Genomic DNA, 27,308 nt, shown 5'->3' with positions numbered 1-27,308 from the left:
AGTGCCGTGTGGCAGCTGTTAAAAGTCTCCACGAACTTCATCATCACCATCATTTTCAGTAATTGCCGCACTCTAGAAGAGTATACTCGCGATTTGAATTGCTTGGATTTCATAACCTCTCATGAACAGACTCAATCAAATCGAGTCTGCTATTATTCTTCTTGGTTGCATTCTTTGCTTCCAAAGGATCTTTTTACAGATTTTACTCTGTTCTACTATGGATGTACGGTACGGGTACGATACGGGATTAAGAATAACCAAGAAAAGTATTTCCGGTATGACGTCACGTCACATGCAAACAAAATGGTGGAATATCTTCCGGCAAAAATGATAATTTATTTATTTATTGCCAGTACGTTTATTATGCCCTCAAATTTATTTCTGTTGTTGTGCATATATTTTTATGTTAATCGTTAACTAATAAAGTTAGTTTTTCTTCTATTATTTATCCGGACAAGATTAAATACACTGATTTATGTTTGATATTATGCAAATTGAAGTGGGTGGGGTTATATGAATTTAAAAGTCAAATTTAATTTGATATAATCCTCAGAGTTGTCTCAGAAAAGACAACAGAAAGTGCCGAGTGCATTAACAATTTAGTTTGGGAAGTCGTGTACTGTTTATTTTCTTTTACAGTTGGTTGGTCAGTTCCGGATCACTAAGGGCTATATTTGTTGGCAGTGGCTACGATTACGGTACCATAATCCTAGCCTCCGATTCTAGGATTACGGAAGTTCCGTATTCCTAGACAATCCTATGAGGATAGGCTAGGATTACGGAAGTATGTACCAGGCATCAAGTATATGTTAGAACATGTATAAATGATGTTGTAAACTTACTTATTTCACTTTAAACAGCGATTTTTCATGCCTGTCGTACATACGGGTGTTGATTTCGCCCGATTCTATTTGCACGGAAATCTAAAGTGACAGGCAAAATCAAATCATAAAATTTAAAGTATGAAATATTTTTTTTAAAATCCTTTTGAGCTATCATTAAGAATATAATCCACGTTTGTCTGTCAATTTAAAAAAAAAAACAACAAAAAACACATTTAGTATGGTTTTGGAAAGAAAAACTTATGAATATGGGTGTTGATTTCGCCTTTTTTTCGTGGAAAACTCGAGTGACAAACAAACTAACCTCATAAAATTTTAAGTATAGAATATTTTAATTATTTTAATTTAACATTAACCCTCATATTTCTATACTGAATATTTCCGCGCCGCCATAAATATATCGATTAAGTTTATACTTACCCCAAATGGCGGATCGATAACACGAAATACACGTAACATTGTAGGCATGAAAAAATCGCTATTTTCAGTGAAATATGTAAGTTTAAAAAATCATTATGCATGTCCTTACTTATTTCCGTAATCCTAGCCTATCCTCGTAGGGTTGTCTAGGAATACGGAACTTCCGTAATCCTAGAACCGGAGGCTAGGATTACGGTACCGTAATTGTAGCCACTGCCATATTTGTTCACGGGTCAGGAGCCTGAAATTCTATCCAAAAGCCACGAAAAGTCTGTATATGAAAACAGACCCCACTTCCATATAATAAAAAACACCAGGAATGAAACGCATTCACACCCCACCCACCACAAGAAAACAAGAAAATTTCAAAGTAAGTTGTGCGAGTGTTCTCTAAAGGCAACTAAAATATATGAGGGACTGTGCTTACTGGTCGCTTCGCCGCATTAACTAACACGAAATCAACGATTTCAACAACATTTCCCTCATTGTCCAAACCGTTGCGTGACATCACACCTTCATGTATATCTCTGCACCAGATTAATAATGCTTTTGTGTAAATGCCAGTATCCGGTCGGATCCGTACACAATTTAGAACAGAACAGAAGCATGTAAACAGTGTTATTTGTCATTTACAACACAATAAATTTTTAATATCAGAAAACTCATTCCGTATCACCAAGCGTAGCTGAGCAGCGATGATATTCTGTTTTCCTGTTATGCGCTGCTTCTGTCAATGGTTGAGTTACTTCCCCTCTTTTGTCAGTGCTAGACTTAGTTCCCATAATGGTTTTTTTCAACATGATATGCCTAATTCTTTTATTATTTAATGATTAAAGAAATTCAAATATGTAATATTTATTGAAGGAAATATCAATAATAAAACATGACATATACAGATATTTTTTACGTGGTTCTTGAAATTATTTTATATTCTCTCTGGCGCAGAAATGTACATGAAGGTGTGACGTCACACAATGGTTTGGATGATGAACGAAATGTTGTTGAAATTGTTGATTTCGTGTAAGTTAATATGGTGAAGCGACCAGTAAGCACAGTCCCGCATATATTTTAGTTGTCTTTAGATAATTACGCCACCCGAGAACACTCGCACTGCTTACTTTGAAATTTTCTTGTTTTCTCATGGTGGGTGGGGTGTGAATTCGTTTCATTCCTGGTATTTTTAGCTCACCTGAGCACGAAGTGCTCAAAGGTGAGCTTTAGTGATCACCCTGTGTCCGTCGTCGTCCGTCCGTCCGTCCGTCGTCAACAATTTGACTGTTAACACTCTAGAGGTCACATTTTTGACCCAATTTTAATGAAACTTGGTCAGAATGTTACCCTCAATAAAATCTTGGACGAGTTCGATATTGGGTCATCTGGGGTCAAAAACTAGGTCATCAGGTCAAATCAAAGGAAAAGCTTGTTAACACTCTAGAGGTCACAATTTTGGCCCAATCTTAATGAAACTTGGTCAGGATGTTACCCTCAATAAAATCTTGGACAAGTTCGATATTGGGTCATCTGGGGTAAAAAACTAGGTCACCAGGTCAAATCAAAGAAAAAGCTTGTTAACACTCTAGAGGTCACATTTTTGGCCCAATCTTAATGAAACTTGGTCAGAATGTTACCCTTAATAAAATCTTGGACGAGTTCGATATTTGGTTATCTGGGTTCATAAACTAGGTCACCAGGTCAAATCAAAGGAAAAGCTTGTTAACACTGTAGAAGCCGCATTTATGACTGTATCTTCATGAAACGTCAGATTGTTAATATTGATGATCTTAAGGTCCAGTTTGAATCTGGGTCATGTAGGATAAAAAAACTAGGTCACCAAGCCAAATCAAATGAAAAGCTAGTTTACACTGTAGAGGCCACATTTATGACCATACCTTAATGAAACTTGGTCAAAATGTTAATCTTGATGATCTATAGCTCAAGTTCAAATCTGGGTTAGGTGGGTCAAAAACTAGGTCACTAGGTCATATCAAAGGAAAAGCTTGTTAACACTCTAGAGGCCACATTTATGACTATATCTTCATGAAACTTAGTCAGAATGTTAAACTTGATGATCTTTAGGGCAATTTTGAATCTGGGTCATGTTGGGTCAAAAACTAGGTCACCAGGTCAAATCAAAGGAAAAGCTAATTAACACTGTAGAGGCCACATTTATGACCATATCTTAATGAAACTTGGTCAGAATGTTAATCTTGATGATCTTTAGGTCAAGTTTAAATCTGGGTCAGATGGAGTCAAAAACTAGGTCACTAGGTCATATCAAAGGAAAAGCTTGTTAACACTCTAGAGGCCACATTTATGACTATATCTTCATGAAACTTAGTCAGAATGTTAATCTTGATGATCTTTAGGTCAAGTTTAAATCTGGGTCATGTGGGGGCAAAAACTAGGTCACCAGGTCAAATCAAAGGAAAAGCTAGTTAACACTTTAGAGGCTACATTTATGACCATATCTTAATGAAACTTGGTCAGAATGTTGATCTTGATGATCTTTAGGTCAATAGGTCAGGTGAGCAATACAGGGCCTTCATGGCCCTCTTGTTCAATTAATCTTCATGAATTTTGGTCAGATATTGATGATAACCTTGAATGATAATCTGTCAGACCGTAGTTTTTTGAAAATGCAGGTGAGTTGGGGTCAAATAGCCTAGGTTCACTCATGATGGTCAATGATAGATGAAATACATAAAGGCTCTGGTTGTATGTCAATCGAAATGGATGCGATGGGCTATTTTTCAATTAATCTTCATGAATTTTGGTCAGAATGATAACCTTGATAAAATCTAGGTCGAGTTCGAAAATGGGTGATCTGGGGTCAAAAACTACGTCACTAGGTCAAAGCAAAGAAAAAGCTTGTATATGCGATAGAGGCTGTATTTTTTCCAAATTGATCTTTCCCGAAATGAAGTCAAAATAAAAACCTTAATGAGATCATCTAGGCCGAGATTGAAAATGGGTCATGTTTGGATCAAAAAGTAGGTCACTAGGTCAAATCAAAGAAAAACCTTGTGTATGTGATAGAGGCTGTATTTTTCAACTGATCTTCATGAATTTTTCAGAATGATTGCATTGATAAAATATTAGTCAGTTTGAAATGGGTCATCTGGGTCAAAAATTAGGTCACTAGGTCAAATCAAAGAAAAACTTTGTGTATGCATAGAAGCTGTATTTTTCAAATAAATCTATCATGAAATTATGTCTGAATAATAGCCTTGATGAAATCTAGGTCAAATTTTAATATGGGTCATCTTGGATCAAAATGTAGGTCACTAGGTCAAATAAAGAAAAAACTTGTGTACACATAGAGGCTGTATTTTTCAACTGATCTTCATGAAATTGTCAAAATGATTGCCTTGATAAAATCTACGTTGAGTTTGATTATGGGTCATCTGGGTCAGAAAGTAGGTCACTAGGTCAAATCAAGAAACCATTGTGTATGTGATAGAGGCTGTATTTTTCAATGATCTTCATGAAATTTGTCAGAATGATAGCCTTGATGAAATTTGGGTCAAGTTTGAATATGGATAAGCTGGGTTTAAAAACTAGGTCACTAGGTTAAGTAATGGAAAAACCTTGTGTATGCAATAGGGCTGCATTTTTACACTGGATTTCATAATATTTGTTCAGAATGGTTGCCTTGATGAAATCTAGGTCAAGTTCGAATATGGGTAACTCTGGGTCAAAAACTAGGTCACTAGGTCAAATCAAAGAAAAACTTCTGTATGCGATAGAGGCTGTATTTTTCAATTGAACTTCTGAAATTTGGTCAGAATGATAGCCTTGATGAACTCTAGGTAAGTTTGAATATGGGTTATCTGGGGTCAAAAACTAGGTCACTAGGTCAGATCAAAGGAAATACTTGTTTATACTCAAGATTTTTTGCTCCAATTTTAATGATAATTGGTCAGAATATTTTTTCCATGAAATCATTAGGTCAAACATGTTTACACTGTTATGGTGTGTTATGGTGTGTTTCTCAGGTGAGCAACCTAGGGCCATCTTGGCCCTCTTGTTTATTATATAGAATGGGGGTCTTTTTTCATATACAGACTTTTCTGGCTTTTGGATAGAATTTCAGGCTCCTGTGATTTGTTATTGAGCTTTGGAAATATATTTTTTGAAACACATTTTTGCACAGGGAGAAAGGAAAATCCTTTTGCTTTTTAAATTACCACACACACATTCAATGTTGGGCAGTTTAAACCGCCCCTGGTTTTAACCAGTTAAAACCGCCCCGGGCAATACTCCCAGAAGTGGTCAATACGGTCAATACTGTCGATTGTCAATATGGTCAATTAATCAATATGACTATTAAGTATTTTGCAAAGTTTATGAACAATTAAAGATGACTGTTTAAAGGGCATTTGGGGCTTGATTATGGTGAATGCAGGCATATATTTTAGTTAAAGCAACTCTAAATCAGTACTCTAAATTGGTCAGAAGTGGTTGATTGATCAATATTGGATAAATTTTACTGGTCATTGAACATTTTCTGTTAGATCATAGATTATAAAGAATAAAAGATATATTATTTTTCTACAAAAATATCACAGTAAGTGGAAAAGCTACTAATTTAAACTTCTTAATTTGCAGAAAGTATTAAACTGTAGCAGTAAGTGTTTGATTCACAAGTAATAAATCTATTTTTACTGTTATAAATAAATCAATGAAAAATTGCTGTGAACACCTGGACCTTTTCATGGAAGTGGTTTGTGTTTTGAAAGCAATTGTCACATTGCCTAATTGACACCATGTCTTACAATATAGAATATGTTGCTGGCCTGTTAATCTCCAGAGTCACTAATTTAGCTGCCATGATTAGGGCTGTCATCGATAGAAACGATATCGATGTATCAACGATATTTTTTTGTCGATCGATTATCGATTCCCATTTTCAAAAATCGATATTTTACAGAGAGAAAAAACTGTCAAGATAAACACTCAGACCCTCAAAAACAATTAAGCTTACAAAGTTTTAAACTTTGATAAATGCAAAAGAGAAGTGAAGGCAAAATAAAAATGAAAGATTTTATTAATTTTTATTTGTTTCTTTTATTTTCATAAATACAAATACAACACAATCAAACAGTAATATGAAAAGTAGGCAATAAAACTAAAAATAGCATTTACAGGAAGATATATAGTTGTCAAGGTTCTTTAAAAACATTTTAGTAGCAATGAATGAGGGTCCTTAGATACTTTATCTATTAATTTATTATTTATATAAGATATTATATTCATGTAATTTTAAAAGTGTGTAAAACACCATTTTTAGCTCCACTATTCGGAGAATAGGGGTGCTATTCTACTTGCCCCGGCGTCTGTGTCAGCATGAGCTTTCTTGGTTAAAGTTTTTCGGTAGGGCTGTCATCGATAGAAACGATATCGATGTATCTACGATATTTTTTGGTCGATCGATTATCGATTCCCATTTTTAAAAATCGATATTTTACACAGAGAAAAAAAAACTATCCAGATAAACACTCAGACCCTCTAAAACAACTTTTCTGCCTGCAAAAATGCGCCCTTAGTAACGGAAGTTGTCAATAAAGGTCATGTCTAAACTTGTACCGTAGCATTCTTTTCCAACTAGTCGGCACTACCTGTATGGGGAAATACATAAATACAAATAAAACACATGAAAAGCAGGCAATTAAACTAAAAATAACATTAACAAGAAGGTATATAGCATGTACATGAACAAATAGGTTGTTACTCTAACTTAATAATCGATTTATCGATGTATCGTCGATATCTGTCTTCCGATATATCGGTATCGTCGATATGACAAAGACCCAATCAATGACAGCCCTATTTTTCGGCAACCTTTGTTTTTCTTTGTTACTATTGCTTATATCTTACTGTAATTTCACATTAACATTGTTCAGCATGCAAACAAAGTATGTGCAGGGACTGGACCCATTATATCCAAGGTCAAGGTCACCAGGGTGTTATACTTAGGTTATTTTTAAGGTTAGAGTTTTCGGCAACCTTTGTTTATATCTTACTGTAACTTCACATAAATATTGTCCAGCATACAAACAAAGTATGTGCAGGGGCTGAGCCCATTATACCCAAGGTCAAGGTCACCAAGTTGTTATACTTGGAATTATTTTCATGTAAATTTTTTTCGAAAGCTTCGTTTATAGACATGTCTTTGGTCATCGATAGAAACAATATCGATGTATCAACGATATTTTTTTGTCGATCGATTATCGATTCCCATTTTCAAAAATCGATATTTTACAGAGAGAAAAAACTATCCAGATAAACACTCAGACCCTCAAAAACAATTAAGCTTACAAAGTTGTAAATTTAGATAAATGCAAAAGAGAAGTGAAGGCAAAATAAAAATGAAAGATTTTATTAATTTTTATTTGTTTCTTTTATTTTCATAAATACAAATGCAACACATTCAAACAGTAATATGAAAAGTAGGCAATAAATCTAAAAATGTATCATTGATATTTGTCTTCTGATATATCGGTATTGTCGATATGCCTAAGACCCAATCAATGACAGCCCTAGCCATGATCATTAATCCTACTGTACAATTCTCAATGATAGAACATGATAACTTTATTTTGAAAATAATTAATGCAATCAAAGTATTCAATTGACCAGTATTGACCACTACATGTACTGATCAGGGATATTGCGTGGGACCAAAATTTGTATTGACCAGCACTTTCCATTTCAGTGAGTGTAATTTATAGTAATAAAATCTTTAATTAATTTAAATTAACGGCTACTGTAAGAAGATAAAAGCATTGAATAAACTAGTATTGACTAATCTTAAGTATATTGACCAAAATGGAGCCTGAACAGGGCACATTGACAAGGACCAAAATTGAATCGACCAGTATTGACCACTATACTATTTAATGAACAAAATTTTATATTATTCAAATTGCTTTATTATTTTTATATTACTATTACAGCCTATGATAAGCTGTGAATGTACATTATGTAAAAGTGGTGAATAAACCAGTATTGACCAATTAAAAGTGACCATAGTATTGAATCAACCAGTATTGACCGGTTTTAACCAGTATTGACCGCCGGCCCGGTCAATACTCAAATTGACCGGCTTTTTGCCAACATTGCACTCATTTGGTTTGAAAATGCAAAGTATATCATTATACAGCAGGAGCAACAGTGGTGTCACCACTTCGGTCAGTTACGGTTTTGTCTATCTCAGATAATTATAATGTGTATGTTGTCTTGTTTGTGTTAGCGTTTATTTCCTCTTTCTCCTCACTAACCCTATTGCCCTTTCCCTTGCACTTGCTGCCTCTCTCCATTTACTTGAGTAAGTTATGCTCACCATAATTTTGAAATTTAGTTATGGGTAGTATTACAATAGACTCCTTTTTATGCAAAAATGACAAAAGATTAGGATATGGTTAAACTTTGGTTTAACAGTGTACATTAAATGTGTGTGTGTGTTCAGTATGTAAAAAGAAAGCCAACTGTTAAATTATAGTTTGTACTTTTGTTTTGTGCACAATTTGTTGCAAACCATTCTCTACGTTGAGGGGAAATACATCAGGTTCAAATACTTGTTTATAACTTTTTTAGCTCACCGGAGCATGTAATGCTTAAGGTGAGCTATTGTGACTGTTTGCCTTATTAACATTCTAGAGTCCACAGTTACACTGGTAGGACATGTCGAACCATTGTTTGTTCCATCTTCAGCTAGCAGTAGGCTACTTCAGTTAAAACACTTTTAGAGCTTGCAAAAGTACAACTGCTATAAGCAGTTCAGATTATAAATATTTTCACATTGGTTATCCGAGGAACTTATCCCTGAATCTATCATGAATGTCTATTTACCAGTCAGTGTGCTAGATAGATTTGTGAGCTGCATTGCATGATTTACCAGATGGACATTACAATTGTAACAACTTTGAAAACAAATTATATATGTGATTCGCACTGCATGTAACCGCCTCGGTAGCCTAGTGGTAGAGCATCTGCTTTGAGTGCAGGAATACCAAAGACGTAACAAATGGTACTACTAGGTTCCTCGCTTGGCGCTCAGCATTAAGAGGGTAGTGCAAGGACTGGTCAGCCCCGTGTCAGTATAATGTGACTGGATGTGGTATCATGTCACGTGTCTATGGCGTGGTATTCCAGTGAGGCAGCACTATAAAGTTGGGCCTTGTGCTCACTGCTACATTGTACAAGTAAACACCGTCGTTTATATGACTGAAAAATTGTTGAAAAAGACGTTAAACCAGAACACACACACACACGCACTGCATGTTGCTTAAAAGGTTATTTAGTTCTATGACAAATAAATAAAAAACAGCCCAAAGATTTGGTAAATATTCTAATAATCTGTAATTCAGTTTATTTGATTTTCCATTCAGTTTTCCAGGGATGGCATGAATGTGTGATGAATTGATTTCTACATTTCAGTAAATTGACAGCAATAAGCATCCATGTCTTTCTTTTGTTCTGGGTTGTTTATGCCAGATTGTATTCAGTCAGAAGTTAATCATGATTTTTAGCTTGACTATTTGAAGAATTGTCTAGCTATTCTACATACCCTGGCGTCGGCGTCGGCGTCACACCTTGGTTAAGTTTTTGCATGCAAGTACATACAGCCATCAATTAAAGGCTTTGAAACTTATTTTTTCTTTTTCTAGGTCAATTACCAACCTCTCTGGGTCAAGTCCCATAACTCTGACATGTATTTTGAGCAAATTATGCCCCCTTTTGGACTTAAAAAATTTTGGTTAAAGTTTTACATGCAATTTACTATCTCCAAAACTAATGCAGATATTGATTTGAAACTTCACATGTGTCTTCGGGGTTATAAAACTAGTTGATAGCAACAAGTTCCATAACTCTGACCTTCATTTTGGCCAAATTATGCCCCCTTTTGGACTTAGAAAATTCTGGTTAAAGTTTTGCGTGCAAGTACATATGGCTATTTTTAAAAGGCATATAGATTTGAAACTTATTTTTTCTTTCTCTAGATTAATTACCAACCTAACTGGGTCAAGTCCCATAACTCTGACATGTATTTTGAGCAAGTTATGCCCCCTTTTGGACTTTGAAAATTCTGGTTAAAGTTTTAAATGCGAATTTCTATCTCCAAAACTAATGCAGATATTAATTTGAAACTTCACATGTGTCTTCGGGGTTATAAAACTAGTTGATAGCAGCAAGTCCCAAAACTCTGACCTTCATTTTGGCCAAATAATGCCCCCTTTTGGACTTAGCAAATTCTGGTTAAAGTTTTGCGTGCAAGTACATACAGCTATTACTAAAAGGCATATAGATTTGAAACTTATTTTTTCTTTTGCTAGATCAATTACTAACCTCACTGGATCAAGTACCATAACTCTTACATGTATTTTGAGCAAGTTATTCCCCTTTTTGGACTTAGAAAATCCTGGTTAAAGTTTTGCGTGCAAGTACATACAGCAATTACAAAAAGGCATATAGATTTGAAACTTTTTTTTTTTCTAGATCAATAACCAACCTCACTGGGTCAAGTCCCATAACTCTGGCATGTATTTTGGGCAAATTATGCCCCTTTTGGACTTTGAAAATTCTGGTTAAAGTTTTACATGCGAATTTCTATCTCTAAAACTAATGCAGATATTGAAATGAAACTTCACATGTGCCTTCGGGGTTATAAAACTAGTTGATAGCAGCAAGTCCCATAACTGATATGCATTTTGGTCAAATTATGCCTCATTATGAACTTAAAATTCTTTTGATATTTAACCTTTTTAGGTAATATTTTCCTGCTTCTGGGACAATATTTCGAATAGTCGAGCTTGGCTGTCTTACGGACAGCTCTTGTTATAAAGCTGTATTCAGTCAGAAGCTAATCATAACTTTTGCGAGGCTGTATTCAGTCATAAGTTAATCTTGAATTTTGTGAGGCTGTATTCAGTCAGAAGTTTATCATGACTTTTGTGAGGCTGTATTCAGTCAGAAGTTAATCTTGAATTTTGTGGGGCTGTATTCAGTCAGAAGTTAATCTTGAATTTTGTGAGGCTGTGTTCAGTCAGAAGTTAATCTTGAATTTTGTGTGGCTGTATTCAGTCAGGAGTTAATCATGTTTTTTTTTTCAAGTTGTTTATGCGAGGCTGTAAACAGTCAGAAATTTCTCACATCTTTCTTTTGTTCCAGCTTGTTTTTGCCAGGCTGTATTCAGTCAGAAGTTGATTGTTACACATGCTCCACGCTATGTAGAATTCCAGGAACAGAAGGAACCACTTCAAACTAGTGAAGTTCCAAAAGTGATCTCCCATACTCTAGGCCTTCCTAGTCAGTCAGTAAGTTTTTACTTTTTGCTTCCCAAGAAAACTGAGGCAACTTATTGATACTTTTTTGCCATTTTTCACAACAAGTAAAAAATATTGGGTTACTACCTTAAACATTTGCAATTGAATTTCAAAGACTTGTTATGATGTATTTCAGTAAATGTTCTTCAAGTGAAGTCCAGTATGTTTTGCTCTCTACCTTAGTGCCAGTGAGGAAGTTGTCAAGGTTCTTTAAAAGCATTTTAGTAGCAATGAATGAGGGTCCTTAGATACTTTATCTATTATTATTTATATACGATATTATATTCATGTGATTTTAAAAGTGTGTAAAACACCATTTTTAGCTCCACTATTCGGAGAATAGGGGTGCTATTCTACTCGCCCGGCATCAGTGTCAGCGTGAGCTTTCTTGGTTAAAGTTTTTCGGCAACCTTTGTTTTTCTTTGTTACTATTGCTTATATCTTATTGTAACTTCACATTAACATTGTTCAGCATGAAAACAAAGTATGTGCAGGGACTGGACCCATTATACCTAAGGTCAAGGTCACCAGGGTGTTATACTTAGGTTATTTTTAAGGTTAGAGTTTTTCGGCAACCTTTGTTTATATCTTACTGTAACTTCAAATAAACATTGTCCAGCATACAAACAATGATGGGCTGGTCCCGTCATAACCAAGGTCAAGGTCACCAAGTTGTTATACTTGGAATTATTTTCATGTAAAATTTTTTCGAAACCTTCGTTTATAGACATATCTTTGGTACTTTAAAAGATAATGACTTGAAATTAAAAATATTTCTTTTTATTTTATGCTCTTCAGGGAAATACTGAAATTTATCAGTGAAATGAAATTGATATTTTCACTCTTTCAAACAGTGAAAATATCATTTTTATTTTTCACTGGTACGGAACTACACTTGAATGCGAAAGAATATGAATTATTGATAATAGAAAATTCCTTGCAAAATACACTTCAGTAAAGATATAGATGTATAGAAATAATAAAAGGATCATAAATATACGTTCTATCATTACAAAATATAAAAGAAATCAGAAAACGGTAACAGAACTGTTTACAGTTTTTCTACCAAGATATCGTGATGTCATGACATTATGACGTCATGATTCGATGCACATGACGTTGTGCGAACAAACTGGATAAAAAAAATTTAAAACCATTAAAATACATAAAATAATTAGAAAATTTGTTAGTTTCAGTGTAAGATCGAAATATATTTCACTTGTGAACACAATAATTTACATTTTCACTCGTAGCTGCACCACTTGTGAAAATATTGCATTATAGTGTTCACTCGGTGAAATATATTTCGATCTTACACTAAAACAAACAAATATCCTCTATATAATCATCATTTGCATGTGTGGTTACAATCCCCATAACTCTGATTGTATTTTTGACTTTCATACTTAAAGTTTTTTGGCAATCTTCCGATTCTTCGCTTTCTGGATATTACTTTAGTACAATTTAAGATAAAGACTTGAAACTTAAAATGTATCTTTATTATCATCAACCTTTGCTTTTCTGTCATATCTTTGTTACTATTGCTTATATCTAACTGTAAGTTCACATAAACATTGTCCAGCATACACACAAAGTATATGCAGGGTCTGGGCCCATTATACCCAAGGTCAAGGTCACAAAGTTGTTATACTTGGAATTATTTTCATGTTTTATTTTTTTTTCGAAAGCTTTGTTTATAGACATATCTTTGGTACTTTAAAAGATAATGACTTGAAATTAAAAGTATTTCTTTATAATTATCATCTGCATGTGTGGTTACAAATCCCATAACTCTAATTGTATTTTTGACAGAATTATACCCCTTTTGTACTTAAACTTTTTTGCACTTTTCGCTTCCTAGGATATTACTTTAATGCAATATAAGATGAAGACTTGAAACTTAAAATGTATCTTTATCATCATCATCTGCATGTGTGGTAACAATCCCCATCACTCTGATTTGTATTTTTGACCAAATTTTGTCCCTTTCATACTTAATTTTTTTGACAAACTTCGTTTTCTGGACATAACTTTCGTACTATATAAGATAATGACTTAAAACTCAAAATATATCTTCACCATCATCATCTTGGTGTATCTACCTTTTAAAGTAGAGGTCTCTTATTTAGACATAAATTCATTTTACTGTCAAATGCCGAATAGGGGAGCGCACTGTCTTACGGACAGCTGTTGTATTACTTTTAAATCAATTCAACATAAAAGATTAAAACTTAATAAACAGATACACACATGTATTTACCAAGATGTTGTTAAACTGGAAACTCGTGAAATTAAGCATACATTTTTGACTTATATGCACTAGTTCCATCAACTTCAGATGGAGGTAGATTTAATAAAGCATACAAATGCACTTATTCCTTAAGGTTAAAATGTTTCCGTTAAAAAAATGTTTGTAATTAGATGTAAATAACTTGAAATATTTGAATTCTAACTGTTCCAGGATATAAAATGGAAAGGTCTTCTACAAGGGTCATTCTTCCAGCGACCCAAAGCAAATGTCCTTGTTACAGTGCAGATGATGGAGGGACAGCCTGACTTGAGGCTTGCTGGCAAAGCTGAATTCCCTGTCAATCTGGTGAGGAAATGTTTAATTGGTGTAGTTCATATTACTACCTACAAGTAACCTAAATCAAAGGTTCTGGATGAGTGATCAGTATAAATGGATGGCCCTTCTGGCATCTACAGTTGTTTGTTAATTTTTAGCTCACCTGAGCACGAAGTGCTCAAAGGTGAGCTTTAGTGATCGCCCTGTGTCTGTCGTCCGTCCGTCACCGTCCATCATCAACAATTTGACTGTTAACACTCTAGAGGTCACATTTTTAGCCCAACCTTAATGAAACTTGGTCAGAGTGTTACCCTCAATAAAATCTTGGACGAGTTCGACATTGGATAATCTGGGGTCAAAAACTAGGTCACCAGGTCAAATCAAAGGAAAAGCTTGTTAACACTCTAGAGTTCACAATTTTGGCCCAATCTTAATGAAACTTGGTCAGAATGTTACCTTCAATAAAATCTTAGACGGGTTCGATATTGGGTCATCTGGGAACTAGGTACCCAGGTCATATCAAAGGAAAATCTTGTTAACATTCTAGAGGTCACAATTTTGGCCCAATCTTAATGAAACTTGATCAGAGTGTTATCCTCAATAAAGTCTTGGACGAAATCGATATTGGGTCATCTGGGGTCAAAAACTAGGTCACCAGGTCAAATCAAAGGAAAAGCTTGTTAACACTCTAGAGGCCATATTTATGACTGTATCTTCATGAAACTTAGTCAGAATGTTAAACTTGATCTTTAGGACAAGTTCGAATCTTGGTCATGTTGGATCAAAAACTAGGTCACCAGGTCAAATCAAAGGAAAAGCTAGTTAACACTGTAGAGGCCACATTTATGACCATATCTTAATGAAACTTGGTCAGAATGTTAATCTTGATGATCTTTAAGTCAAGTTTAAATCTGGGTCAGGTGGGGTCAAAAACTAGGTCACTAGGTCATATCAAAGGAAAAGTTTGTTAACACTCTAGAGGCCACATTTATGACTGTATCTTCATGAAACTTTGAATGTTAAACTTGATGATCTTTAGGTCTAGTTCGAATCTGGGTCATGTCGGGTCAAAAACTTGGTCACGGGGTCAAATCAAAGGAATAGCTAATTAACACTTAAGAGGCCACATTTATGACCATATCTTAATGAAACTTGGTCAGAATGTTAATCTTGATGATCTTTAGGTCAATAGGTCAGGTGAGCGATACAGGGCCTTTATGGCCCTCTTGTTTGTTTTAGTCACTTTACATGTTTTTAAAAATTCAAGAATTCCAAGTCAGATTGGTACTTTACCTGTTCCCAAAAGTGAAAACATTTAAATACTTGATTTTAGAGCTAATTCAATGTCTTAGGGTCTTTACTTACCAGTCTTCGGTAATAATCTATACACAGAACTACCAGTATGTGGTAGATTGAATTATTATCTCACTTAACAAAAAATGGTAATTTACTGAAGTGCGACTGTACTTGGAGGCTTTTCACTTGCTTCTCTCTGATTGACAACTCGTTGTTGAAGCCTTTAATGTCATCATGACATGTGTCGTTGTCGATAGTTAGTAATTTACAGGTATCGTTGTCGATAGTTAATAATTTACAGGACCCTTTAAAATGTTGAGGCAAATGAGGGATAAACTTTTCTTCATCAAAATGGAAGCCTCTAAAATTTACATCAATTTTCAACACACAATTATAGCTTAAGTGAATTATTCAACTGCATAGATATGACTGGTAACATTTTGCTGATTTTCCATTGTAGGACAATGCTGGGGTTGATGTAGGTGGGTTGATGACATCTCTTCAAGGGAATTTTATGGACAAAAACCCTCTGATGCTGGATGCAGGTCTAGACAACAGTGTGAGTATACAGTCTACAGTTACTAAACTGAGTTTAGCAACCAGTCTAAAATCTTCAGCATATGATTGGTTGTTTCTGAAGATAATTTTGAAGTCAACCAATAGTATAGTTGCTCTCTGAGACACGTCCACAAAATCAGTTTTATAACCTTTCAGTTCATTGTTTTAGAAAGATGGTGTTGCATGCTGGCTGTTACCTTTAGTTGGATATATTTCTAATGGTGAAAATTTTGATTATAATAAGAGTCATGTAGAAACATTGTAACTTTAAGACTTCATAGAAAATCATGTTAAATTTAAAGATTTGTGTAAAAATTCATTTTGTACTTAAGAGTTGTACTTTGCAAGTTAACTTTGTGATATATCTGTAATGATTCTGTACCAAAAACAGTTTATGTATTATTTTTGTTACCAGTTTTTTTACAGGTAATGGCAAATTTTGATGAAACTTTACAGTAGGTTTGTTTTACACTATTGCAGATATTTGATATTCATTCGGAATTTGATGTTTTCCGCAAACTGCCAAACACTTTGCGTAGAATGGCTGACAGACTGCTTGATGCTGATTCTATTGCACAGGAACACACAACGGGTACACTAAACACCAGTCTGACTAGTGATCTATCGTTGATGGGAGAGTTGCAGATGATTCAGGATGTTTTAAAAACTGTAAGTTCAGTTTTATAAACTTTACCAGTACTTTATATTCACCTGAGCCTAAGATTCAGTGTTGGCAGTTGTGACGGTGCTTTTGTCTGGCAGAAGTTTTTTGTTTCTTCTCATGACGGGTCCTTAACAAACTTTGTCAGAAGCATTTTTGTATTGATGATTCAGATTTGTTCAAATGGTTGTGCTTGGCCATTTAAGGAGTTGTCAGAGTTAAAAGTCAGTGATGGAATTTCACCAGACTTGGTCTGTAATATCTTTGAAATGTCCTTTTTTTTCAAATTGTTCATTTTGGCCTTTTTGGGGGGCATACAGAACAATAAAAAAAACTATCATTGACTTCTGTTTTTTAACTGCTTGGTGTATATTGACCAAACTTGGTCTGGAGTATCCTCGTATTATTATCAAGTGGTTCCATTGGGCCATTTTTAGGGGCCACCAGAGGTAAAAAATAAAAAACTTTTAACCAACTTTTTCTCTGAACCACTTGATGTATCATCACTAAAGTTGGAGTGTAGCATCAGTGTGAGCTTCTTTCTCAAATTTGTTTAAATGGTTCACATTGGCCCTTTGTTACAGGGATTGTCAGAGCTTAAAATAGGAAAGCTTACAAAACATATATTCTCTTAAACTGCTTCATGGAACTTACCTGCATTTTTAGGTGCTTCATGTTTTTTTTTTCATAATTCAGTTTTTCTTACATACATGTTTGTTAGGGTCAGCTGTCAGTATCAGGCCAACATGGCCCTCTTGTTTCTATTTATGGTACACTTTAATTGTGCCTTTCCAAATCTAAAAAAATGTGTATTCAGATTAAATGCCTAAAATTTAATGTGAATTTTGTCAATTGAAAGGGCATCATTCAAAATTGGGAACAAAATATTGTTTCATAGAATACATGTGTCTTGAATAGTGGATAACATTCAGATTCAGATTGATTGGTTTGTTTGGAAACTGTTTTGAAGAGTGTGTAATTTACTAATTACATGTACAGGTTCAGGAGTTCTTGAATTTGTTTATCATTTTGAGATCAAAGGCAGTTTAAAAAAATTGTGCAAATTTATCAAATATATAATGAATATTATTTTAAGGTTCATAGACAGAAATATTTGAAAATTTTGAAGAGAATATCATTTGTAGGTTTAAGTAAGTTAAGTAAGTAAGTAATTTAATATTGAATTTTTTTTTGTTTTTTTTTGTTTGTTTAAGAATTAAAGAATTAGAGTGAATATTATTTTTAAGAAAATATAATAAATATCATTCTACAGTTCAGGAATAAATGAATGTCAATTTCAGGTTCAGGGAGAAGAGAAGTTGATGAAAACGCATACACCAGATTTTTACAGCTTCTCAATCACAGGATTACAGGGGGTTGCTGAAAAACATGGAAAACAGTCAACACAATCCAAGGATGCATCTGATCTTGTCACTGATTTTCTGCATAAGGTAAAAATACTTATTACATACTCTTTTTTATTCTCCATTAACCCTTATCATGCTGGACACGACTGATTCTGCCTTTGCGACCAGTGTAGATCAGCACATCCATGCAGTCTGATCATGATCTGCACTGTTTGCCATTCAGCCAGATTCTTTTTGGTAAGCACCCCTTTTAACAGTTAATGGTACTGTCCAAATTGGAAGATGGACAAGTTCATTACAGAAATTTAGCAGGGTAAGGGTTAAGTTACAATGGAACTGGAAATGTCTGTATTTTCCATAGTGACATTTGAATTTATCAATATGTGTTGGTATGTATGTAACAAACAGATTATTAGCTTTACTTCCAGAAATATGAACTTGTTCTTTAGCAGAATAATATTGCGTTCCTGAAGTTGCGCAATATCCGCTGCAGAACTCATGTATATTTCTTGCTACAAAGCTAATAATCTATAAATGAGCCGTGCCATGGGAAAACCAACATAGTGGCTTTGCGACCAGCATGGATCCAGACCAGCCTGCGCATCCGCGCAGTCTGGTCAGGATCCATGCTGTTCGCTTTCAAAGCCTATTGGAATTAGAGAAACTGTTAGCGAACAGCATGGATCCTGACCAGACTGCGCGGATGCGCAGGCTGGTCTGGATCCATGCTGGTCGCATACCCACTATGTTGGTTTTCCTGTGGCAAGGCTCAAATATTCATTTCGCTCACTGAATGGAAACTTTGTGTAACATTTTCTTTCATCAGACAGAAAGATACAGAATGATTGTATATATCTATGGTTGGGGAGGTTTTATTAGCCCACCATCATCAGATGGTGGGCTATTCAAATCACTCTGCCTCCGTGGTCCGACGTCCTTCCGTCCGTCCGTCCGTCAGTCCGTCCGTCCGTCCGTCCGTCAGTCCGTCCGTCCTTCCGTTAACAATTTCTCGTTATCGCATCTCCTCAGAAACTACCAGGGGGATTTTGACCAAACTTTGTCAGAATGATGTATTGGTACTCTAGTTGTGTCCCCCTGAAAATCAGACTGGTTCAACAATTTTTTAGTGAGTTATGGCCCTTTGTTTATTTCTATAATTTACATAGATTTATATAGGGAAAAACTTTGAAAATCTTCTTGTCCAAAACCACAGAGCCTAGGGCTTTGATATTTGGTATGAAGCATCATCTAGTGGTCCTCTACCAAGATGATTCAAATTATTTCCCTGGGGTCAAATATGGCCCCACCCCGGGGGTCACATGGTTTATATAGACTTATATAGGGAAAAACTTTGAAAAACCTCTTGTTCAAAACCATAGGGCCTAGGGCTTTGATATTTTGTATGTGACACCATCTAGTGGTCTTCTACTAAGATTTTTCAAATTATCCCCCTAGGGTCAAATATGGCCCTGCCCCGGGGGTCACATGGTTTGCATAGACTTATATAGGGAAAAACTTTGAATATCTTCTTGCCCAAACCACAAAACCTAGGGCTTTGATATTTGTTATGTAGCATCATCTAGTGGTTCTCTACCAAGTTTGTTCAAATTATCCCCCTAGGGTCAAATATGGCCCCGCCCTGGGGGTCACATGGTTCATATAGACTTATATAGGAAAAAGCTTTTAAAATCTTCTTTTCAGTAACCTACAACATTCAAATTTGGACCACATGTATGGTTTTGAGTGGCAAGATGAACCTTGACATGAGTTGACCTTGGTATTGACCTAGTGACCTACTTTCACATTTCTGTAGCTACAGCCTTCAGATTTGGACCACATGCATAGTTTTGAGCACTGAAAAAAACTTTGACCATGACATTGACCTAGTGACCTACTTTCACATTTTTGAAGGTATAGGCTTCAAATTTGGACCACATGCATAGTTTTGTGTTCCGAAATGAAATTTGACCTTGATTTTGACCTAGTGACCTACTTTCACATTTCTCAAGCTACAGCCTTCAAATTTGGACCACATGCACAGTTTTGTGTACCGAAACAAACTTTGACCTTTACATTGACCTAGTGACCTACTTTCACATGTTTGAAGGTACAGGCTTCAAATTTGGACCATATGCATAGTTCTGTGTCTTGAAAAAAATTTGACCTTGATTTTGACCTAGTGACCTACTTTCACATTTTTCGAGCTACAGCCTTCAAATTTGGACCACTTGCATAGTTTTGTGTACCGAACAAACTTTGACCTTTACATTGACCTAATGACCTACTTTCACATTTCTCAAGCTACAGCCTTCAAATTTGGACCACATGCACAGTTTTGTGTACCGAAACAAACTTTGACCTTTACATTGACCTAGTGACCTACTTTCACATGTTTGAAGGTACAGGCTTCAAATTTGGACCATATGCATAGTTCTGTGTTTTGAAAAAAATTTGACCTTGATTTTGACCTAGTGACCTACTTTCACATTTCTCAAGCTACAGCCTTCAAATTTGGACCACATGCACAGTTTTGTGTACCGAAACAAACTTTGACCTTTACATTGACCTAGTGACCTACTTTCACATGTTTGAAGGTACAGGCTTCAAATTTGGACCATATGCATAGTTCTGTGTTTTGAAAAAAATTTGACCTTGATTTTGACCTAGTGACCTACTTTCACATTTTTCAAGCTACAGCCTTCAAATTTGGACCACTTGCATAGTTTTGTGTACCGAACAAACTTTGACCTTTACATTGACCTAATGACCTACTTTCACATTTTTCAAGGTACAGGCTTCAAATTTTGACCACATGCGTAGTTCTGTGTTCCGAAATAAAATTTGACCTTGATTTTGACCTAGTGACCTACTTTCACATTTCTCGAGCTACAGCCTTCAAATTTGGACCACTTGCATAGTTTTGTGTACCGAAATGAACTTTGACCTTAAGATTGACCTAGTGACCTACTTTCACATTTCTGTAGCTACAGGCTTCAAATTTTGACCACATGCGTAGTTCTGTGTTCCGAAATAAAATTTGACCTAGTGACCTACTTTCACATTTCTCGAGCTACAGCCTTCAAATTTGGACCACTTGCATAGTTTTGTGTACCGAAATGAACTTTGACCTTAAGATTGACCTAGTGACCTACTTTCACATTTCTGTAGCTACAGGCTTTAAATTTAGACCACATGCATAGGATTGTGTACCAAAACAAACTTTGACATTGACCTAGTGACCTACTTTCACATTTCTCAAGCTACAGCCTTCAAATTTGGACTACTTGCATAGTTTTTTGTACCAAAATAAACTGTGATCTTAAGATTGACCTAGTGACCTACTTTCAAATTTCTAAAACTACAGCCTTCAAACTTGATGCACATGCATAGTTTTGTGTACAAAGAACTTTGTTCTTGAAATTGATCTAGTGACCTACCTTCACATTTCTCAAGCTACAACTTTCGAATTTGGACCACATGCACAGTGTTGTGTACGGAAATGAAATTTGACCTTGAGCTAGTCAGTAAGTCTTGAAATTTGGAACACTCAAAAATGGCACATTGGTGGGCGCCAAGATCACTCTGTGATCTCTTGTTTTTCATAACACTGTTTACAGATGACAGAACAGTTTAAGATACTGTACAAAGACAATGTTGTTGTGGAAATCCTCATGGTGAATCCACCCAGTGATCAGTTAATCAGGAAAGTCAGAAGTCTTAAAGCAGCCGAGGAAACTGTAAGTTTACTGATTATTTTTGGCTGTTGATAGGGTAATATTTGTTGTTGTTTTATTTCACATCCTGTAAAATCATTTAACTTTGTGGGTATAAAAGTTCATGGTTTTACTAGAAATGGCAGTTTTGCTGGGATATAAGTTCACTGACATACACTTACCAAGAGTTTCCCTTGAATCATTTGTAATAAGATAAACAGAAGGAAAGAAAGGTTGATGGGTACCAGCAGGTAATACAGTGGTAGATACAAGTGTACAAAATTGTTACCTATACCTGCTCTACCTTTCAAAGACTTATATCCAGCTTAACAGTTTGTGGTCAATAGACAGTTTACCATCTTAAATTATTGCAAGGTATATCTTATCTGTAGTATAATGTAAAACAATTATTTGGGTCTATATCGAGGAAGCTTATGGAATACTGGCGGTTCTACCCGCATGCCTTCTCATGCTTGAAAAGATAATTATGTAAAGGGACAGCATGGGTTGTCCATTGCCATAAATAGCTGGAAAATTGCAGCATAAAGTAAAGCTGGAAAATTACAGCATAAAGTAATGCTGGAAAATTGCAGCATAAAGTAATGCTGGAAAATTGCAGCATAAAGTAAAGCTGGAAAATTACAGCATAAAGTAAAGGTGCAGAATTACAGCATAAAGTAAAGCTGGAAAATTGCAGCATAAAGGAAAGCTGGAAAATTACATGGAAAATTGCAGCATAAAGTAAAGCTGGAAAATTAGAGATAGAGTAAACTTTAGTAAAGCTGGAAAATTACACTCGCAGCATATACTAAGACTTAAAGTCTCACAAAACAAATGACCATTTTCTGACACAGCCAGCTTTGCATCTAAGTAGAACCAATGTTTTATATTATGTGCAATTGTTAGTCCCTAACCGGTGGAACATCAGAGGGGACTATAGGAATGCCCACCACCTGCCTGTCTTTCCACTAATCTGGATCCTCGAATAACTCAAAAAGTATTCATAAAACTTGGTATGTGTATAGAGGGCAATATGTAGATTATGCACAAACATGACTCATGCTTGTAGGTCAAAGATCAAGATCACTATTGAAGGTCAAGGAAAAATTGTTTCTGCTCCATAACTTATATATGCATTGATGGATTATCTTAGTGCCCCATGATGAGACAATGTGTCAATGCATGATCTATGCTTGTCGGTTAAAGGTCAAGGTCACTGTTTAAGGTCGAGTAAAAATTTGAGTCTGCTCCATTACTTTTAATGGCATTGAAGGATTCTTTTAGTACTACACAGAAATGTTTCCCCTGGTTAGACTATATGTCACGCACTTGACACATGGTTGTCGGTCAAAGGTCAAGGTCACTATTGAACTTCAAGTAAAAGTTTGTTTCTGCTCCATTACTTTTAATTGCCTTAAAGGATTTTTTTAGTATTCACAGAAATGTTCCCCATGATTAGACTATGTGGCACGCACATGACCCATGGTTGTCGGTCAAAGGACAAGGTCACTATTGAATGTCAAGTAAAATTGTTTTTTCACCGTCAGGGGACTTCTGTATTGCCACTGCAATACTCGGTCACTTGTTCCCTTTGTTTTAAAAATCTGAAAATCTTTTTTATTGCAGAAAAACGTAACGGGACATAATCTTGCAGCTGATGTAGATGAAATGTATCCAGTAACGTTCAATATCTGCCTATGGTTGATGATTCTCCTTGCTATAGCTGTGTTTGGAGTGTGTTACAGCATTTGGAACATGGACCCAGGACGTGATAGCATCATATACAGAATGACAACTACTAGATTGAAGAAAGACTAATGTATTAGATCTGCTGTAGTAATATATTAAAGATTTTGTAAGAAATGTCCCATTAGCTGTGCTAGTTTAGATGTTGGAAGTAACTGAGAGTAATGTTATATGCTAAATGCATGCAGGCTATGTTAGTTAGACCTGGAGAGAAGTTTCCTGTTAAATTAGGGTACATTTACATTCCACTTTAACACAATATTATATTTCATTGTGATAAATATTATAAATTTGCACACACATGTTCCATTATCCAGAATAGTTTCAGTGCAAAAAACGAGGCAAATGCTACCCCTGTGGATGTTCAACAGATTAAAAATAGCTGGTTCTGCTGATTGAAAAATGGCCATATATGTACGGCAAAACTCAGATGTATGCATGTTTTTCACTTATACTTTTTCCATAAGAAAAAAACTGTCTACCAAAATTACAGTTTAAGCAAAGGTATTTTTGGACTTTTAAGGATTAAAATTCTTGTTCTAATATTGTTCCTTACTTATTTTACCCTCTCCTGTATACTGAAATAAGGATAAGCTTAATTGGCTATGTGTTGCTACCTCTTTACTATACTAAAAATGATTGTCCACTGTTCTTTTAAATGTCAGAAAATAGTGAACAAATTTTTCCTAGTTGTTTACATGTGTACTGTAGTTTTTATTGTCTTGAATGACATGATTATTGAGTTGTTGAGTGGTCCATTGTCATGCAGAAAGGAAATTTTGACTTTATTCATTTTTGTACTTGGTAGGTTTGCAGAGGCTCCCCAGTACTCACGGACTGTTGAAAGATTCTGTGTTTTTACAAATGTTTCTGCCAATGACAGTAAAGTTGTTAAATTTCTAGATTAGGAGTGCTTGTAGCGATTTCTGTAAGAAGAAAATATTGTAAAACAGAAGTCAGATTATAACATAATCAATTAACCTATTAAATAATCATTTGGTGGCTATTGGGATTAAGATAGAATACTTGATTTATTCATGATTATTTATTGATTCAGTTTAAAGTGTAGTTGAATTCCATGTTCTGTAGTTCGGACATTATTGATTTCTGGTTTACTATTTAGCACTGTAATAATCAAATACCTTGCCTTCATTACTATGAAATTGCATTTCACATATGAAAGAGTTTTGCTGATTATGCAATACAGTTGTATCAAATTCAGGAGCCTAAGAATCAGATGTATAGACGAATTCACGCCCCACCCCAGGACAAAATCCCTCTGCTCTGTTTGACCAAGGGAGACAAAATCCCCTCCTTGATTTTATTTAATGAAATTTTGTCAAATTTATTGGCATAGATGTAACACTTTTTTCTAGGGTGATAATTTATATGACTATTTGGATATGTTAGAAATGAAAGAAGGAGGGTGAGTAGAGATTTTGTCTGCCTTGGTCAAATTGAAAAGTAGGGAGGATGTGGTGATAATACAATGTATAGGTCTGTAAATTAGCAACAATAAGGCCTGTGAATGCTGTGAATTGTGCAGTAAGTTGTATGTATTTATGTGTGGTTGTTACAGAGTAATCATGTGATATAAAATCTTATATATCAGTAAAAATGTAGTCAAGAGACGAGGCTGTTTTGGTCTGCTCAGAAATCCTTCATTTAGTGTCGTATGTGTTATATTGTACAACAAATTTGTTCTTACATACTTCTATAGATACAGACTGTATTAAGTTAAAATTGCTGTTAATAGTCTTGTAAACTTAGAGTCATTACCTAGTAAAAAAGATTATTAAAGAAGCTTAACACTGTTTGACCAATATTAAAGAAAAAATGGGCATACCTTTATGGTCATGTTTGAGAATTTTTTTTCCATCATATCAGTTTAAATTTATATATGGTGGTATGCATAAAATTGGCATTTTTTTTTTGTTTTAATTGGCAATGAAATATAACCTATTGTTTGATAGTTTTATTAATGTTTGAGCAAGACTTTGTATGTGAATAGCAGTATGATGTATCAATGTCAATGTCCATGACACGTGATAGTAAACCTTTTATTGTTAAAATTTAAATCTCTGTTATCTTTTCTGTCAGAAATGAAATTGGATGTGTGGAAAAATCGCAGTGTATAAAGTAATTTTGTGTGTGGATTGGCACATATTTCAAGTCTGCTCCCAATGTACTTCTTCCCAGTATAACAATTTAGAAATAATACACAAGCCAATGTTAGTTGTTTCTATAGTATATATACTAGTCACTACTGTTGGTCATTTTCTTGCTGCTGCTGTGTTTAAAGTAACCCATTTATTTCACTTTAATTGTTATGTATTGATTTGATGTCTTTAGTCTCGCAGTAAAACTTTAGCCAGTTCTCTGTGGAAGTTCATTATTTGAGTATCATCTTAAAACTGCACTGAGAATTATTTCCTGCCCTTACAAGATGTTTACCTTAGTTTATCTTTGTGTATTCCACTTTTCCTTCTTGTGGTTTAAGTATCAATTTAATGTGTATTTGTCTGAAATAATTCTGAGACAAAACCTATTTTTAAGAAGTCTATAAAACAGAGGTGTTACAACTTCTTTTACATTATTTGACTTGTCTCAAATACAACATTGACTAAATGATACATCTACAAATTGTATATTGTATTTAACAATATCTAAGTTTATTTTTTGTTTTTGTTTATTCTGAACACAGCAGCTCTAAAGACAGTTTCTAAAAATCTGATTATTTTTCTGTTTCTTCTTTACTGTGATTCAAATGATCCTTCCCATTTTCTGGAGAGTGATAAGCCATTTTAAATGTGAAATAACTGTATTCCAGAAAAGCATTGATGTCATTTCATAGATGTTTTATTATGTAAAACATTTGTTCTATTATGTTATTTTATGTCTCATAGATTTTATATAATTTGATGATTAATGTATTTGTAATGTACACAAGAAAATAAAAAAAGATACAAGAAAATTTTTCTTTCATATTAGTCATGTCTTAATGTATCACAGACAAGCCTATGAGTACAAGATATTACCACAACATTTGTACATGTTGGTACAAGTTTTTTATTATCTTTTTCAAATAGAGATGACCTGAATTTCTTACCAGAAGAAACACGAGTATCAACAGCTGGGGAGGGGGCTAATGATATTGGTAGCTGGCTTGTATCTCTTTACCTATCGTTGCTTTGGGTTTGAAACCTTGCAAAGAATATAGAGAACATTTGTGCCAAGTTATTGTTGCACAAAGATGAGGGGTCCTACTGTTTTACTCATTGTCCAAATGTCCAAAGTTCAGCCTGTAGACTTCAAGGATATTACATACTTGCCTTTGTGGGCCCAAGGGACGGGGGTATGAGAAACCAGTTTTGACAATGCTGTCTGAAGTATTTGGGAAAGAAACTGCTGTCAATCACAGTCAGATATGTAAGATCATTTTTCTTGTCTTTCATATTAAAAGATAATGTAAAATGACAAATAGATTTAGTTATTTCCAGGCATTACAGATATAGATGCTATTGTAGTAAAAAAAACAACAAAAAACAAACAAACAATATTAACAATGAAATGATGATAATAACAAGATCTGTCACAGGAGACAGCGCGCTCGTTTATTTCGAGCTGGATAGTGAAACGGGGGCACATCTGAGGAGGCTGGAGCTGTCAGTGGAGTGTTTAATGACTCTAATGTGGATGAAGATATTGGATAATAGCTTGAGTCTGTGTCAAAAGTATTAAGTAATAAGAGAGATAAAGATCAAGTGTATCAAAACATTAAATAAGTATAATTCTAAGCAAAAAGGGGGCATAA

General features: G+C 34.8%; 1 protein-coding gene across 1 annotated transcript; it reads left to right on the top strand.

The window, feature by feature from the left end:
• The first annotated feature begins 272 nt into the window (after positions 1–272).
• LOC123553866 (renin receptor-like) lies at positions 273–26,468 on the top strand. The gene is made up of 8 exons (XM_045343571.2): positions 273–352; positions 11,433–11,578; positions 14,049–14,183; positions 15,910–16,008; positions 16,488–16,676; positions 17,970–18,119; positions 21,653–21,772; positions 23,375–26,468. The coding sequence occupies exons 1-8, from the start codon at positions 304–306 to the stop codon at positions 23,564–23,566; spliced, it is 1,080 nt and encodes a 359-aa protein (XP_045199506.2). The 5' UTR covers positions 273–303; the 3' UTR covers positions 23,567–26,468.
• The last annotated feature ends 840 nt before the right edge of the window (positions 26,469–27,308 follow it).

Source organism: Mercenaria mercenaria, chromosome 7, assembly GCF_021730395.1.
Source record: "Mercenaria mercenaria strain notata chromosome 7, MADL_Memer_1, whole genome shotgun sequence".
In the NCBI taxonomy this organism is placed as follows: domain Eukaryota; kingdom Metazoa; phylum Mollusca; class Bivalvia; order Venerida; family Veneridae; genus Mercenaria; species Mercenaria mercenaria.
This window is presented reverse-complemented; position numbering and strand designations above follow the sequence as displayed.